The sequence below is a fragment of the Castanea sativa genome, chromosome 11 (assembly GCF_040712315.1).
Source record: "Castanea sativa cultivar Marrone di Chiusa Pesio chromosome 11, ASM4071231v1".
Classification (NCBI taxonomy): domain Eukaryota; kingdom Viridiplantae; phylum Streptophyta; class Magnoliopsida; order Fagales; family Fagaceae; genus Castanea; species Castanea sativa.
Genome location: NC_134023.1, coordinates 64,064,401 through 64,083,257, shown reverse-complemented (window position 1 = coordinate 64,083,257; position 18,857 = coordinate 64,064,401). Strand labels below are relative to the sequence as shown.

General features: G+C 33.7%; 3 protein-coding genes across 4 annotated transcripts; 2 read left to right on the top strand and 1 right to left on the bottom strand.

The window, feature by feature from the left end:
- Positions 1-4,611: 4,611 nt before the first annotated feature.
- LOC142614521 (serine/threonine-protein kinase-like protein At3g51990) lies at positions 4,612-6,717 on the bottom strand. The gene has a single exon (XM_075787052.1). It carries the CDS (start codon positions 6,457-6,459, stop codon positions 5,032-5,034), a length of 1,428 nt encoding a protein of 475 aa, XP_075643167.1. The 5' UTR covers positions 6,460-6,717; the 3' UTR covers positions 4,612-5,031.
- Positions 6,718-12,149: 5,432 nt separating this feature from the next.
- Positions 12,150-14,669, top strand: LOC142615401 (succinate dehydrogenase assembly factor 1, mitochondrial). Of its 2 annotated transcripts, none has more exons than XM_075788150.1 (2): positions 12,150-12,275; positions 14,236-14,669. In XM_075788150.1, exon 2 carries the CDS (start codon positions 14,273-14,275, stop codon positions 14,567-14,569), a length of 297 nt encoding a protein of 98 aa, XP_075644265.1. In that variant the 5' UTR covers positions 12,150-12,275; positions 14,236-14,272; the 3' UTR covers positions 14,570-14,669. The 2 variants fall into 2 exon arrangements, with proteins under 2 accessions (XP_075644265.1, XP_075644266.1); XM_075788151.1 differs by lacking the exon at positions 12,150-12,275 and adding an exon at positions 13,512-13,529.
- Positions 14,670-16,361: 1,692 nt separating this feature from the next.
- LOC142615241 (acyl-CoA--sterol O-acyltransferase 1-like) lies at positions 16,362-17,674 on the top strand. The gene has a single exon (XM_075787962.1). It carries the CDS (start codon positions 16,460-16,462, stop codon positions 17,645-17,647), a length of 1,188 nt encoding a protein of 395 aa, XP_075644077.1. The 5' UTR covers positions 16,362-16,459; the 3' UTR covers positions 17,648-17,674.
- Positions 17,675-18,857: the final 1,183 nt, after the last annotated feature.

Sequence of the window (18,857 nt, the reverse complement as noted above, 5' to 3'; positions counted from 1 at the left end):
AAGTCCTCCGATTCCATAATAGATCATCCTATAAGTTGAGAAAATAACAATAACCAAAAAAAAAAAAAAAACTAAAATGCCTAGCCATTATCATCAATTTTTTTTAATTATTATTATTTTTTAAAATTGTTTGGGTTAACATATGAGCAATCCAGCCACCAATAACATGTGCTTGAATGTTGCCAACACCACCACCATTGCAACAGCGGAACTATGACACCATCAATTTATATTTTCTGTAAATGTTCACAAATCTAGCTCTAGAGACGATGGCGAAAAAGAGGTGATCTGGAAGAGTGAGTGAGGCAATTGGAGAGGGAAACAGTGTGGAGAAAACACAATATACTTTGAGGGGCAAGGGATCGACTTGGTCGAATCGAGCTGAGAGAGAAGGAGCTTGATTATGGATGTGAGAGAGATAAAAGGAGAAGAGAAGATGACCATAATCCCGAAAATAAAAAAATTTAGTTCTTACATTATTTCATTTCATTATGAATGAATTACTTATAAAATGAAGGAAGGTGTGATAATGTTGAATGAAATTTTACGTTTTTATTGGGTTAGGAGGTAACATGAAAATGTTACATTTTTTTTTTATTGAACATGAAAATTTTATGTTAATTTTCATAATTTGCACATGAAGACAAGATAATTGATGGTCAATTTGTCACATACAATTGTATCTTACTCCTAACCAGGAGAAAAAAAAATTGTATTTTCCTGTACTTTCGAATCCTTGAAGAGCTTACTGCACTCATCACAACTTCCTTGGATGTATTTCTAGAAAAGCTAAACTAGTACTAGTAGTATTTGATTTTAATACCCATTTTCAATAAACGAGCCATAAAAAGTTAAAAGTGTATCAACATATCAAAAAGATCCATTAACGTACAGACAAAATAGAACAGGCACTTGAGGGAATGAGTGACTTTGACATTTTTTCACAGTCTTGGTAAAACCATCATCCTTCAGTAAAGGGAATGAGTGTCTAGGTGATGATGATCTTTCCCCTTCAAAAGTGGAACTTTCTCATAATTAAGTTTGACCCAAATAAATAAATGTAAGCAATTAATATTTGAAAAAATACGCCAACTCTTTGTCAAGAATTAAAACTTCCAATCCTTTGATCATAAAGTTTTATCCTATTTTCCAATTTGGTATCTAGACTTTCAAAACTTGCATTCATATTCTTAAAGATATAAGGTGAAATACTTTAATGTTTTTTTTTAATATTATATAATTTCAAAAACAAAAAATAAATCTAACTATATACATGTATAAGCAAAAATATTCACAATTACCTTGAATTTGTGTGAAATTAGTCATAATAAACATAATGTGTTCTTTTAAAAAAGATACATTGAAGTTGGCTCATATTTGTTATTGAGTCGCTTGTATAGTGAAAAACCTTTTGGTGTGCATTATTGCTTTGCAATTGATGGCGACAATACATATGGGTGTGACCTATTTAGTTGAGCAAAATTACAAGATTGTCGTGGTAACTCCGTTTTCACTTTTCATAATTTGGAAATAAGGAAAAGTTGTTCTTATTTTCAATCACTCTAACTCATTTTTTTGAGTTACGAGTGATGGAAACTCTAAGCCAAATAGCTGGAATGGATGTGGACTTAAGGGAGTAGTGGAGCGGAGCGGAACAAGCAGAACGGAACAAAGCAAAGCACTTATAACTCATTTTCTCATATAGTACATTATTAGCTGCTCACTTTTGTGGATGTAGGTACATTGTTCTACTTCTATGTTGATTTCTCTTTTCTCTCTTCTTTAATTTTTGCATAAAGATATTATTTCGCAACAAGTTACATTTAAACTTGAACATATGGCCTTTGAACACTCATTTATTCCATCTTAAAGAAAACACCACTTTTTTTTATGAAAGAAAACACCACTTTAAGACATATGAGGTTTCAGTATTTCGAAAAGGAGAGGCACATGCAGTAGGAAATTAAGTGAGCTGTAAAGCCTTGATATTCGAAGAGGAATATAAGTCTTCCCCACCTACTGTTAATAGCTAAAGACACCATCTTTGTTCTAGTTTTTTGGGTTTGAAACAATTTTTGTGCCAGCTTCTCTTGACACCTTGAATTCCAATTTGTCTATAGTAAAGAGAAAACTTGGATGCTACTATAACTCTAAGTGAATGGAGTTAACTTGGTGTCTGTGTGGTCCTTTTCTTGGATAACACAATTTTTATACCCGGAAAATGCGTTTAAAGGGCCATAATAATAGGATAATTAGTATAACATTCTATGTGTATAAATTTAGTTTCAGGTCAATGATCACAGCAAATGAGCACAATTATAGAAGGGCATGTCCTATGATGTCTTGGATTGGAAGTGAAATGTTTCACTTTATGTTTTCACTTTGCAAAGTGACACGAAGTGAACTCGTTTTGATTGTTTTGGTGTTTGAAAGAGTATTCCACATTCATGTAATAAAATAATTGCTGGAATGACTATTTCACATCTAGAAGAAGACAAAAAAATGAGCACTTAGAAATTTTTACAATTATTTGACCAAAAACCAAACAAGAACATTTTGACAAGTCATTTGTGCGTTTGTCGTAATGTCTCCTACTCTTTCTTGTTCTTTTTTGTTGAATTGTTGTGAGTCAAGGGAGGGGGGGGGGGGGGGGGGGGGGTGGGAAGGGCAATTGAATGCATGCTCAAAATTGCTTGAGAATCCTGTGAGTTCCCATTTCAAATTTTTGGGTTGACCTAAGATGATATTTGTAATTGGAAAGACTACATGTGACAATCTTATTTACCTTCACAGGTTTTTTGCTTTTGCAATAAATATCCCATGGGGAAATCTTGCCGAATGATAGTTGAGAAATGAAGTCATATAAGGCTTCGAAAAATTTAAATTTTCATTTTCTTTAATTAACTAGATGCACAACAATGTTATGATTGTACAAATGTGTGCTGAATCTTACGTTAGATATTTATTAGGTCAAATTAGGTTATATAAATGATTACGATGAACCCTAATCGTAAATAAGACTATATTGACTTGAGTAGTCCTATTGGGGTATAGTGTAAATGGGCTAACATTTTTTTTTCCCGAATCGTGACAAATGATATCAGAGCTAACCTAATAACATTGTGTATCTCAAGAGCAATGTGGTATATATCGTATGTTTTGATAAAAACATTAATTAGACTAGTACTTTTGAGGCCAAAGGCCTTGTGGCTAAATTGGCACCTCTCCATGCACAAAGTGCTTGGGGGTCTAGGGGAGAAAGAGTTCGAATTGAGGGGTTAGCAGCATGTTGTAATTATTTCTCAAAAAAAAAAAAAAGGACTAGTACTTTTGAGATATAGTATGACATCAAATGTGATGGGAAGCAACATTCCAATTTTTGACCCACAGCATCAGTAACAACTTTATAGATACATAAAGATGCAAGGGACCAAAAAAAGAAAAAAAAAAAAAGAAAAAAAAAAAGAAAAAGAAAAAAAAAGCTAACATTAGTCCCTGGAGGCAGGAAGAAATCTGATCCATATAAGATAATAGCTTTTTCTTTTTCTTTTTCTTTTTGTTAAAAGAAGAAGAAGAAGAAGAAGGAATGATGAAATATTAATCTCAGTAATGATCCCAGTTAGGTGCTGATGTTAAATAAAAGATTAAATGGGTTGGCATATAGAAATGATGACAGATCTTGAGTCCAGCCTTAATATCAGAGTTACTCCCAGATGAACCTCAATGATCAGATTGCAAATTCTTATATAATTAGGTTTGGTTTGAGAGTGCAATGATTTTAGCCAACAAAGCACACCAATAAAAGACCATTGAGATATATGGTGAACAGTGTGTCAAACATTGGTTGCCAACCTCCCTAGTCAGCCATACTGAGATAATGAAAATGATATCAAGAATAAGAATTTAAAATCCAACAAAGAGTTACACTTGAATTTGAGCTACCCTGCTATATGACATGTGTAACAGATAACACCCAAAACAAATAAAAAGACATGGAACATTGTCATTATTATAAGGAGCGTATTTGGTAAGCTTTGTAAGAAGATGTTACAGCTAAGGTACCAACATAATGTTAATTTAAGAAAATCATGCTCTAGTAGGATACAATGACAGAGTTGGAGAGTGAAAGGAAAATAGCAACTCCACTGAGGGATGGTTTATTCTAGGAATACAGGCATGTAGTTGAACTTTCCATTCTATGCAAATAATATTAGACCTCTCAATTTGCTGCTCTAGCACTGAGTAGTATCCAATCCATCACATTTTAAGAGGCCACTAGGGATCAGTCATAGAGATGTTGCTCTTAATCTTGTTGTCATCATTGATTTGTATACTTATCTTTGAGCAGATGGGTCAAAATAAACTAGATATTTTCTGAGAAGCACACCATGGACAACACATGGGGGCTCTCAGGCTTGGATCCCACCCAAAGTAATGCTCTATCTGTTGCTTGTGTGAAATGAACAGAGTTCAGTACCAGAATTATATAAGCACAGCTGTCATGTGCTAGACCGTGACGCCTGACTGGAAACATGCAGTGCAATTGTTTTTTCTCGTGTCTATGATTAGCAAGTCAAAAAATTTAGACTTATCTTCAGGCTCCAGATTTTGGAACAAAGAAAGATTATCCACTCATTCAAATCATTTCGTTAAATAATTATGTTTACATGAAAAGAAGGATAAAATGCAAAATTAAAAATAACAAAGGTATCAGAACTACAGTTTGTATTAAAAGAGTACAAAAATCTGATTACTGCCCACGGATGGATTTTGATATGTATTCAGCAGCAACCTTTTTCCATACATTGCATGAGAAAGAAGGATAAACAACCTATAAGGGGGACATCAGCAATATACCCTTTATCCACAAATGTGAATAAAACAACACATAAACATTTGAATCAACATGGAATAGGTTGATTTTGTAAAATCCACAAATAATGAGCTACCAACAAATCTACATCAATGTAATCTGCAAACAAGAGAAGCTTACAAGACTGGGCTTTGCTCCATTGTTGAATTGCTCTGCAATTAATTAGATACACCCTCAGCTGCCTGAGAACTAAAATTCGAACGAGATATTACATCTTCTCTTGAAAATCTATCTGAACCTTCCCCAGCTGATTGATTTTGCTTCAAATTGAGAACATCGCTTTCATTACCACAACTCCGGTGGAAATATCTTCCACTACCTAATTTAGCACTCCAATTCCCTGATTTAGAACCAGGCTCAACCTCATCACCCTCCCCATCATGACCAGCCATAAGTTCCATCAAGTTGCTCCTGAAACCCAAATCAGAGTACACTCTCCGCGAATTCCTCATTGACAACCTACTAACTTTCCCATCTACAGCATCCAAATCCCCTCCTTGCACACTCTCCACTCTCCAATTCACATCTCTCAATCCCACCCCCACAGGAACCCCAACATTCTCTACCATCATACACGGATTATTAAAACCATTCCATGAGTGAAGTGGAACCAATTTACTCAACCCACTAAGCCACCCAACAACCTCCTTCATTGTCGGCCTCCTCTCCCTACACGACCTCACACACTTCCCGGCAATCACTACCAATTGCTTCCTCACAACCAAATCCTTAGGAAGTTCAATCCTTGGATCATAAACAGCAGAAAGCTTGCCTTTCTTTATAAGAGGGATTGCCCAATCCACAATTGAAGGCGGTGAATGCCCAACATCAATAGCCTTCCTTCCACTAATAATCTCCAACAACAAAATCCCAAAACTAAACACATCAGTCTTTGTGCTCAAGTTATCTGGGGTCACATAGCCAGGGTCTAAATACCCCATAGTCCCAGCAGGGGGTGTGGACCTTAGTCTATAATCATCAACATGACACCTAAGTGCTAATCCAAAATCACCCAACCGAGCATTATGGTTTCTATCTATTAACACATTAGCAGACTTAATATCTCTATGAATTACAGGTGGGTTTGATGCATGCAAAATGTCAATGGCTTTAGCAGTATGCAAAGCTAATCTAATTCTTCGACCCCAACCCGGAGGTCGAGTTGTGGAATGAAGAATGTCATACAAAGTACCATTACTCATGAATTCAACCACCAAAAGTCTATTTTCAGAATCAGTGGTAAAACCAAGTAGATTTACCAGTCTTGGGCTGTGGATTTTGGACAAGATTTCAATCTCATTATCCACCTCACTGGCTGGCATATCTGGTCTGAGTGAAGGAGTTCGAGACGGTTTCTTGACAGCAACTTGGCGGCCATGAATGAGGGCCTTGTAGACATAGCCATGGCTGCCTTTTCCCAATAGCTTTTGATCAGAGAAGTTGTTGGTGGCAGCTTCAAGATCACTGTAGTTAAAATGCTTGATCTTGATGGGTTTTTTGTGAGTGGGGCTGGGAAAACTTGCAGATGGGGTGTGGGAATTGGAGATGGAAATGGCTGATTCAGCTTTACAAGAAAGATAGCCCATCAAAGTTTTGGTTTTTTTAACTGGGTCTTTGAGGTTTTGTGATGTCTAGTTCTGGTTCTAATACGTGAATCTAAAAGGTGTGGTCTTTGGTTAACATAAGATGAAGAAGAAGAGGGAAAAGTGAAGACAGTTTTTAAGGTTTTTTTGGTTTTGGCAGTGCAGATGTTGTTGTTGGGATTGGAAGATATACAACTGTTATATGTGTGGGTTCTGCATTTATTTTTAGAGAGAGAGATTTGTAAGGGATGAGTGGCGGATTGTTTGGGTGGTGACTTTGGAGCCCACCAAATTGGAATCCCAATGGTGTAAAATGTAAATAATGCACTATAAAATATTGGGTTTTTTTTTTTTTTTGGGATAGTTTAAGAAAAAGAAAAATATTTGATTTGATTAGAACTATAAAGTATAAAATATTGGTGATGTATATGCAATTATGCGTATGTTTAGAGGACAATATAATAAGAAGTGTTACATCTATAATTTTTTAAAATATTTTTATAGTAAATTTTAGGTAGTAAGTTTTTATTAATTTTAATTTGAATTTATCATTAAAATGACTTTTTATGACTTTTTAATTACTAATAATAGACTCTGACTTTTCAATTTACTAATAATAGCCTGAAACAATTTATTATATAGAATTTGTGGATAGAATTTGTGGTAGAATTATTCTGAAAACTTTCTGTACATAACATTTGTCTAATATAATACTTGTAATTGTTAGTATTTTCTAACTCTAAAAGTCTTTTTTTGGGTCAAAGTTTGACTTTGTTCCAATTAATGTAAAGTTTTAATTTTTGAGTAATGCTTCTATCACAAACTATTTTATAATATTTTTACAAATTGTTGATGTGTCAAATTTATTATTGGTTTCCATCTAGACCCACTATTAATATCATTTTTTTATTTACCAATAACCACTCACCACATCAGCAGTTTGTAAAATTTTTTATAAAAAAAGTTTGTATTTCTAGCATTATTCTTATTTTTTAGAGTCTTTTAGTTTCTATATTTGGTAGTGACCTTAAAAAGAGTTAGAAAATTATTTTTTAAGGTCCTTATTTAGTTTTGTGTGAGATAAAGTTATTTTTCTTTTTTAGCTTCACATGAGATAAGGTTATTCTTGTCTCATGCCAAGCTAAATAAGAGAAGTTAGGAGAGAATTTTCCTTTAACCTTTTTTTTTTTTTTGAAACTATCAAACATAAGAAAATGCAGAAAACTATCCTATTATAAGGTTTCCAAGTCTGTTAGTTTCTTTAAGACCTTCTCATTTCTCCTCGTTTTTTAATGAGTAAAATTAGAGTTTAAATCATCGCCCCCTTCTATTATAACTATTGAAACATTTTAATTTATACACATTTATACGAGATGAAAGTGTAGTATACTGGGATGTATGAAATGATTTGACAATATAAGATAAGAGAAGAAGGATGTTAGTTTACAATAAATATAATTGTCATTTTATCTTCCAGAATTATTATATGTCAATGGAGTTAACAACAAAGAATTAATAGATTGATACATTTATTTTTTACCTCATTAGAATGCATCTCATTCTATGAGAGAAGGGATGTTGAAACAAATTGTGAAGGTAAAATAAAAACTCCTTTTATGTATTATATTGGTACTGAGTACTAACCTTTTTATTTCCTCTCTCTCTAACTTCCAAACATACATTTGTTATTTTTATTTTTTAAGTATATATTCTTAACCCTAATTAATAAGGCTAATATTTTAAGGTGATTCCAGGCTTTCCATCCCTCTAAAACCCATTATCCTATTTTATTTTAAAATAAGATTAATGTAGTTATTAAAAGAATTTTTTATTTATTTATATTTTTTTTGGGTGAAAATTGGAAATATAGATTAGTAAAAGGTTGTGTGAAGTCCTAATGATACTTCCATTAGACACAATTAGAAAAAGAGAAAGAAAATGGTATTAAAGCATTGGTCAACTCTTTGGATCCTAATATCCTATTACTAAAAGTCTAATGGTGATAGCTTTGTTAAGTCTTTGCATGCGTATGCCTAGGGCATATACTGTCTGCACCGGCAACTTCTGAGTCCTGGTAGGCGGTGAAGCACAAAGTCAATCGAAGGTTGAGTCAGAAACTAAAAAGTAGGTAGAAATTTGCATTTTTAATTAATCTTAGATTAACAGTTTTTTTTTTTCAAACCGAAGACGTTTTCTGATAGTTGACTCAATTTTTGGAGTAATTAATACTCTAATTTTTGGAGTAATTAATACTCTAATTCCTTGTGAGATTCGGAGGAATGACATTACTATAAACTCCCCCCCCCCCCCCCCCCCCCCCACTCCCCCTTTTTTTTTTTTTTTTTTTTTCATACAAGATAAAATTCTACTCTAGCCTAATCTAAGTGTATATGTGTGTGAAGCTCCCTCCTAGAGACTTAAACCTCGGTCTTTGCCTCCCACACTCCACAAGTACTTATACTTATGGAGTGACCATCGCATCAAAGGTGTGTGGTGGTAACTTTCCTCTCTCTTAAACTTTGAAGAAAATAATATTTCTCATCATTTGTATATATTAGTAACAGAATATTCTAAATATCTATAAAATTCTCTTTACTAAAGTTTAACTATGATTAGTAAAAACATAAATGAAAATTTTAAAATAATAGTGCAAAGTTTATCAAGCACCAAAATACTTGTAATGGAAAATCTCTCCACAACCTGTTGGAAAACAAAAGAAAAAAAAGAAAAGAAAAAGTCTTACTAAATATTTTAAAATACTCTTTAATTGAAAATTTAAATTAATGAATTTTAATTCTGAAATGGATAATAGATTTGGAAACTTAAAGCTTAGTGCTCAACAATTTTAACATCAATTTAATTAGTGAAGTTTCTCATGCTAGGTTTGTTAGGCTTCATGAAAAACTAATGTGTTTGTTAGAATCTAGTGTTGGCTTATTCCAATGACAAAATTAGTACAAAAGCATTGAATTTTTTGTATTTGAGATTGATTAGAATTAAATTAAGAACTTGTTGAAGAGTTTTGATTTTTTTGTTTCGCTCAAGAGAAACCAAGCTTGCTCAAGTTTAACATTAAAAGCAGAAAAAAAAATTTCTAGTATTTTTCTTTACTCACTAGTATTTTGCTTTACCCCCGCTTAAGCAAAATCGTTTGGTCTATAATTCTGAATTATGCTAGAAAACATGTTTGTGCCTAACCTAAACCTACTATATAAGGCATATTAAGCATGGTTTATCAATGAGAGAGCAATGTGTAATTCCTAGATACTCCCGGAATATGGAGAATGGTACTCACGTCTCTCACATTTATGGTGGAGTCACTCATTAAATTTATGGTAAGTTCTACCATGAATATGAGAGGAGAGACCACAATTTCTCCGTTCTCTAGGAGTGTCTAAGAATTTTTCAAAGAGTGAGTAATTTTTAGGCAATCACACTAAGTAGATCTTGAAAACATATATTCATCCTTTTGCTTTGATCCAAAAAAACGAGAATAATAAGTTACAAGTGTTCTTTATATACCTTGAGCCTCAAACCTTTCTTTAAAACCATAAATATTCTTTTTAGTTAGTTCATGGAAGCAAATCTTTGAGAAGTCCCTTGAAATGCTATAAGTGATTCATGTGGATGAGGTTCATCCGTGGAAAAGATCCTTACGTAACCAAAAATTTCTAGGATGACTGCGGTAGGAAATAAATATGGCGTTTGCAGAGGTTACATAGAGAGTTTAGTGCTACTAAGTTTTGTAAGTATATGCTTTTATAATTATTCTTTTGCAGTGAATTTTCTTGTAGGGTTGGATTCTGAAAGTGGTTTTTCCATTGAAAATGTACCACATCATTATTTTTTCACTTTTATTTGCTAAAACATATGGTCACTATCACATGGTTCCCAAAACATTATAACATACATCTACCTCTTTATACCTTAAAAAAAAGACACCTACATATTTGCCACACACCAAACAAAAATGGGCTAAACGTGCCTTTCAAGGGGGGCACCAGCACCACACCGCACCTGAAATATGCATCTTACCCTCCATGGGTAATGAAATATGATCTCTCTTTTCATACAGTTATAATTGGCTCCAAGGACCACATATATGCCCACAAATATACATCCACATTAATTGAGGTTTGGCTATAAAACATGGACCATTCATGAGGTTCTTTATTGGGTGCTTGTTTTGTTTGGTGTTGAATATTTCCCTTGAAATGACCCTTTTCTTTTAAGTTATGAGAAGCACAATGCCAAGTCATGTGGGCCTTTACCTTTACTTGGGTGGCAAAGAAACTTCGTTTGTGTAAAGGAGGTAACCATTGAGCTACCCTAGGTTTTTCACTATCACTTTCACTTTTATTTGCCTTTTTACACTACATAATTGAATGTAATCCTAGGCTCCTAGTCCTCCCAAAAAAACTTATTTCTGTCCATTATTGTTTGGTTTGAAGTCCATTTATAAACTTGTTGTTTAGCAAAAAAGTCCATAACTTGTTGCCCATCCATCCGTGAGTGTCTTTAAATATCTTGGGAGCTTTATTTGTTGATGTTATTGATGGCTATAAGCCTATAACCCACCCATCTTTGAGTTTTGAATATGTTACTTTTTAATTTGTCATTGCTTATGTAATATTTTGTTTTGTTTTCTTCTTTTGTCTTTTGGTTCTTGTTTCTTCTTTTGGTTTTTGTTTTGTTAATTTCTATGGCTCTCTCTCTCCATCCTTTTTGGACAGGGTGGGAGTGGGGTTTATTTGGCCTATGGGCCATAGACCATAGTAATCAAACAAAATGTTATCCAGCCAGCCTTAAATCTTCTCGAGGTTGTCCACAAGCCCAACTGTTCATCTGCCTACAGGAAGAGGTGAGTCTTTAAAAAAAAAAAAAAAAACAAGAAAAAGAATCAAGTAGTTTTATCCTTTTTTTTTTTAAATTTTTTTTACTTAATGCTATCGTTTTGTAGTACATTATTTAAACGAGTTATTTTATGTATATAATCAAATCTTACAATATTTTCACACTAAACAAAAGTGTCAACATATAATAAATCAAAATAAAATAAACTTAAACCCACCGCAACTCAAAATTAGGATGATGTGAGATCTTATTGTGCCTCTAATACTTAAAGAATGTATCAAATCACATATTACATCCTTCAATTGTTAAAGCTCTCCAAGCTAGTATGGGAGCAAGATAATTATCATCCATTCTTATGTGAACATATCTTTAACCCACTAATTCGAAAAAACCAACTTAATTCAACTTAACTCAACATATTGGGTTGGTTTTTCGTGGTAGTTAGATTAGGTTGATTTTTTTTTTTTTTGAGATTTGGGTTGGGTTGGGAAGGGTTGATATATTTTTTTTCAACACAATCCGAACTTAACCCAACCGATATATAAAAGTTTATTTTATTTATCATTATTTTAATTATTTTGATATTTTGAAATTTATTTTAATAAAATTACAAAATTTTAATATAATTTAGGGACAATGATGTGAATTGCAATAATTTTTAATGTTTTAGATGGTTGATGAAGTCTACTTCTGAAAAAAGAAAAAGAAAGAATAATTGACAAATTTTTTGTCAAACACAAAACATTTAAGGCCCAATCCATCAACATAATCAGCCCATAAGAATTCTAAGCCCATTTGAATTGGGTTGGTTTCTACATTGGAATTCTCATGGGTAAACCATAGACACAGCTACCTAGTAATCAATGCTTCTACAATCCTCAGACACGTGTCCAAGTTCAATATGCTCTTTAATGGCTTCCATTCCCAGTTTCTTTCTTTCTCTTGCTGAGTGTCTCATTTTACAGGTATTTTCTTCACACTACTCACTACACTGCCATTTATGAATTTTGAGCATGATGATTTTGATTCCAAAATATTTTTGGTAGTTATACTATGATTTATAAATCCTATTTTTTGCGTCTGAAAACTCCCATTTACATTTGATCAGATTCATACGTGTCTGTTTTTCTTTTCCTTTGATTTAACAAACAAGTTAACGTTAAAAATTGTATATTTTCTATTGTAATATGACCCTTTACTACCAATCAAACAGAGTGGTAATTTTTTAAGTCATTGCCTTGTTATTGCTGTTGCTTGGTTGATGGGAGTTTGTTTCAGCTACCGTTTTGGCATAAACACATCAGTTTCCTAAAAAATAGAACAAATTAGCTTCTGGGTCTGATTTGAAATGCTGTGTAGGTATATGTGTAGGTGTGTATGCATGTATGAATGAGTGTTTATAGGTGTTTCTGTATGTGGGTATGTCAAGCGCACCATGTGTTTGAGGAAAGTCCTCTATGGACATTTAACATTTTGTGATTTGAAGACACAAGATGGTGGCTGCTGTAACCCCAATGCTTTTTGCTGGTTCTTCCATTACTTGTCTTTCATGTGTTTTGATGATCCTAATCTTGCATGGTATTTTTTGACAATGACAATTGGATGTTTGAAAGCTTTTAGTGCTCATATTGTTTGTCTGGCACACTGAGGTTATAGATTTTCAATAAGTCTAGATAATAAAATTCATAACTGCTGAGGTGACTGCCTGGTTGGTTTTGATTGGTGTACAATAAAGTGACGTTGGTGGTAATTTATGTGAAATGATGTTTCACTAATCATGATCAGCCACCTCAGATGTTGTAATTTTTTTTTTTTTGAATTTTTGTGTGTCGGTAGCACTGTTGATAGATTTATTGTCTAATTTTAGATAGGATGTATTGCGTGCTTGCATTTTGGCACAGTAGATGTTGCCTGTGTTTTTTCATTGATGCCCTTGTACATACAACTATCCATTTGAGGTGCAATATAAAAGTTCAGAAGTAATTTTATTTATTTTATACATGTTGTCCCTCATAATTTCCTCAATGGTATTCTCCTCCCATTAAGTTGATACATGGTTGTTTCCAGTAGAACATTTAAGGAGACTAGTGCATTTTTTCTTGAAGGTGCTCTTAGGTCTTACTTTCTCTTTTGGTAGATGCACAAACTACTAGCCAAAACACGTGCAATCCGCCTCCATCAATTCTTTACTCCCATGCATGAAAAAGTGGTTGTCTCAAGTTAAGAAAAAAAGTTTCCAGTTTGCTTTTTCTACCCAAATTCATATACAAATGAGCTGTAATCAAGGTTTAATTATTTTCCCTTGATTGATGCATCTTTAGCCATGAGTTTTGAGTCTTTATAAAAATCTTTGACTTGCATATAAATTCTTAATAAGATTTCCAGAAGTCTTTCTGTTTTTCCTTCAGTTGTTCCAATTTTTTATTTTGGTTAGCAATTCTTTCAAACTGTATTTTTACTGGATTCCTCGTTGTTAGGATGTCTTAAGATCATGAAGAGAAATTATTTCTGAAAGTCATAATATCCGAGTACTACATGTAGAACAATTTTGTGTCTTATCTTCTTTTATGTGATGGGAAATGCGACTTGATACTTTGCATTACCTAAATTAGCAATTTCTATTTGAATTTGTGACCATACTCAGAATTTACTCTTTTGTTTTAACTCTTGCATGTGCATGTACTGATATGATAACCACTTTGTATAGTTTTTTCTTCTCCTATCATATTTGTCTCCTTTTCTCTTATAATCATTTTGAAAGTGAGAAGCAAGATGTCTCTTCACTTTGCTTACAAACATGCTTCTGTTTCTTGTGTTCCTCAAAATATAGTTTTGGTTATTTTCGTTTTAAGTTTTACGAATAAATACTGTTTTATGTTGCCTGTGAGTATAGAAAGTTCATAAATTCCTTTTCTTGTTGTTCAGAAGGCATATCCAATTGCAAACTTAACGAGAAGATGCTATGGGAGCCTCTAGCAGTCCAAAGCTTTCTGGAATGCAGAAGCAAGTACTTAGTCTATATAGAGGGTTTTTGAGGGCAGCTCGTTCCAAATCTGCTGAAGATCGACATAAGATTGAATCAATTGTGTCAGGTGAGTTCCGCCGTAATTCCAAGCAGGTAGATCGGAAAAATTTCCTCTACATTGAGTACTTACTTCGCCGTGGTCAGAAACAGCTAGATCAACTCAAGAGCCCTGATACTGTTGGGTTGTCATCATTAAATGTCAGTGTGTCCGAAACCATAGATCCTAAGCCTTGAACTAAGACATTTATTCTAGTATTGTTCTGTTTTGAAGCTGAAATTTTTTGTTTTGTTCATTAGTTAAATGGTTATCTGATAAAAGAAAAATGAATATCCATATCCTTCTCCCAAATTCTTACTATTAGTAAATTAAGATATGATACACTGCTTTGACACTTGGGCCATGATCTCTCTTTCAAATAGTTATAACTAGTACTGGGAACCACTTCCCCACATCCACATAAATTGTCATTTGGCCATAAAACATAAACCATGCATTAGGAGATTCGTTACGGGTGTATCTTGTTTGGAGAAAATTATTAGATAGTCCGGGAGCAATGCTTCCTTCTCTCAAATGAGGGGTGGCTCCACATGTGGATCCCATCATGAGTCCACTTATATGAAAGGAGGGAGCAATGCTTCCAAAGTATGTAAGTATTACCTCTGAGTTTGGTGTTTTAACTGTTTGTTAGTGCTTTGAAATGACCCAAAGTCTGGAGTTATGAGAGCAGAATGTGGGCCTTTATTCGGATGGCAAAGAAACTTCCTTTGTAAAAAGGAGGTACCATCGATTTACTCTAGATTTTTAACTTTCACCTTTATTTGTCTTTTTCTATACTACAAAATAGAAGGTAATCCTCGGCTCCTGGCTCTCTCCAAAAACTTTTTCATGTCCCTCATTGTTTGGATTCAAATCCAAAACTTGTTGCCCATTCATCCACGTGTGAGCTTTGAATATGTTCCTTTTTAACAAATCATTGCTTGTGTAACAGTTTTCTTTTGTTTTCCCCTCTACTTTTTGGTTCTTGTATTATTATTATTATTATTATTTTTGGTATTTGTTTTCCAGACTCAAATCCTCCCAAGGGTTGAGGCTGTCCACAAGCCCAACAGTTCTTGGGCCTAGATGGATGCTTACTAAATCTTCTTGGTATCACAGTTTCTGTCCAATTTTGCTATCATTACCTTGGGAAGATCATATATACTCCTAATTCTTCCTGAGAATAGGTTATTACTGTGGTTAAGTACTAGGAGATACATTACCTACTACCCTTTTGGCACACAGACATGTCATATGGTCGATTTTTTTCTTCACCATTGCCCTTGTTTTGAGGGAATTTACGAGTATATAGGCCTTACACAACTATTGTAGACAAGGATTAACTCTATTCCACCATTAGAGTAAGCTTGAAAGGGTCAATTTATCCTTGTGTTAAACATCAATCCTGGATTCTTTTCGGGAACCTAAAGTTTAATTCCAATAACCAAATACATTCAACAAAAGAGAGAAGGATTTGAATCTAGTTTTCTTAAAAAAGGAGAAGAGCTAATACGTCGACATACAAAAGTTCTTAATTTATTCGGCTCTCATTTACTTTCTGTGCACCATGTGCAGATATGATGTTTAAAGTGCACAGTTTTATGTAGTCCATTACATAAAGCTGATGTAAATTAAAATGCACAGTTTTATGTAGGCTATTACATGAAACTGGTGCAACGCATTTGGTAATAATTGTGGCAGCAACTTCGTTCGAAGCCACAGTATTGCCAAAAAAAAAAAAAAGAAGTTGCTGCCACAAGTCATTACTTTTTAAAGGTTAAAAAGGCCTAATAAACCTGAATTAAAAAATATTTTTTTAGGCTGAAGAAAAAGAACTATCAAAACTGTTTTATTTTTTTTTATTCCACCGAACAAAAGCACTTTAAGGCTATCATTTTCCACGGTCAATCTTTATTGGCCCAATATTTTATAATAATAAAAAATGATAGAACATCTAGTCTTTAGCCGTCTTTATTTGTGTACATCAAACACTTTTTCTGAGCTCTGTGTCCTGGATCTCATTGATTTCTTCACCACAAACACTGCAGATATCAAGAACAAGCAGGAAAGAGAGCCCCAAGAGAGCAATGGAAGGTGAGATATACAATTTCATAAAGGTATGGCTCTCAGTCTTCGTATGTCTTTCTTATTGCTACACAATTAGTAAGAAAGTCTCCAAAGGTCTTTCAAGACTCCTCTGTGTTCTCCCTGTTGTTTGCCTCTTTCTCTTCCTTCCTCTTGACCTCCATTCCATTCATCTTGGAGGCGTAACTGCGTTTTTCATAGCTTGGCTTGCCAATTTCAAGCTCTTACTCTTTGCTTTTGGTAAAGGCCCTTTGTGTTCTGACCCATCAATCTCTCTTGGACACTTTCTTGCTCTTGCTTGCTTTCCCATCAAGATCCAACAAAGCACACCCCCAAAACCTCAAAACACCTCAAGCAAGGTAAACCCTTTTCCACTAGAGTCACAAAATGGCCATAGTAAAGAAAACCCACCTCAAAAACCAATAGAGAAGCCCAAAAATCCACCATTGTCACATCTAAATGGCCAAAACAAAGAAAACCCAACTTCCAAAAAGACCCAAGAAGGTCATATCTCCCTTCTTAATTATGCAGTAAAGGGTGTCCTTTTGGCCATTTTGGCATGTTTATATGACTATAGTGATCATATGCACCCAAAAGTCCTACTGATCCTCTATTGCTTTCACATATACTTTCTCCTCGAGTTCATCTTAGCCATTGTGGCAACCCTGGCTCGAGTCCTACTAGGAATGGAGCTCGAACCACAGTTCAAGGAGCCATACCTCTCCACTTCACTACAAGACTTCTGGGGTAAAAGATGGAATCTCATGGTCACCAATATGCTACGCATCACCGTATACAATCCCACCCGACATGCTCTTGTGACACGTGGCATTAACAAGAAGTGGGCCCCACTCATTGCTGTCTTTACCACGTTTGTTGTTTCGGGGTTCATGCATGAGCTTATTTTCTACTACTTGGGGCGTTTGAGCCCCACATGGGAGGTGACTTGGTTCTTCCTCTTACACGGTTTGTGTTTAGTGGTTGAACTTTTCTTGAAGGCGGTGGTTTTTACCGGTGGGTGGCAGTTGCCACGGCTGATTTCGGGGCCTTTGGCAATTGGATTCGTGTTCGTTACCTCATTTTGGCTATTTTTTCCTCCATTCCTCCAGTTTAAGGCTGATGTTCGGGCTTTTGAAGAGTATGCGTTATTAGGCGAGTTTCTGAAGAATGTTACTCGCTCATTAATTTAGGGTATGTTTGGAACGAAAAGAGAAAAAGAAGATATTGAAGAGTTTTATGTATCTAATACATGTAATATACCTCATATTTAAGGTATATTTGGAATATAAGAGGTGGTACAAATAATTTTTATTCGGCTTGATATAGATATCTACTACACTTTCAGATTTTCTAGATTTCCTAGGGTACTCTACCAGTAGATTTCATTAAATCTTAATCACTTTTTAATGATTTAATGGTTTAAATTTTGTCATATCAGCATTCCACGAATAATATTCTTAAAATAATAAAATAATGTTGTAAACAAAACAATTAAGATTATTGTTAATGGAATGCTAACATGGCAGAATTTAAACCATTAAATCATTTAAGAATGACTAAGATTTAATGAAATTTACTTGGTAGAGTACCCTAAGAAATTTAGAGGATCTGAATCCGATTGACATAGCATGTAAATTACAAATGGTTACGATGTTTATATATTGTGAAAAAGATGTTATATATATTGAATTTTTAAATAGGGTAGGTTAAGCTATTTAGAGTGGTATCATAATTTTTTTGTACTACGTTTGAAAGTAGGAAAATGTTGTTGATACACAACTCCTTGTTATGGTCATTTTGTACTCAGGTGTCATGAGTGATATATAGTTGTATTTTCTTCTCAACGAAAAAGTTTGTGGACTGTATATTTCGGAAAATGTAAAGTTAGAATGGTGAAATTTATTTTGACTAGAATATAATAATAGTAGGTGGCGTCCTTCGATATAGAAATTGATAAAACCGGCGGTGGTAGAATTACTAATTAATCAATTGTACCTGATGCTCAAAAAAAGAAAAAAAAAGAAAAAAAAAACAATTGTACCTTTCTTGATGTCAAACGACACAATTAAAAGCAGGAATATTTTTTGTGTCTTTTTTGATACCTTTTCTTGTCAATCTAGGGAAGGTCAAATATTTATAAGTTACAACTGGCCAGCTTTAATTTATTGTAATAAAATATCTTTTATTATATGAAAAATGTCATCCAGGTATCTATAATATGATTTGTAAGTCAATTACTAGTCATTTCTTATGGGAATTGGGAAATGTGAGTTGCGGTTATAAATACAAAGGAAAAAGTTAACAAATGTCCAAATATATTAGTTTAGGAAATATTTTAAAAAAAATTTAATAGAAAAAGAAAAATAATAATTTTTAAACAATTTTTTATATTTTTCATAA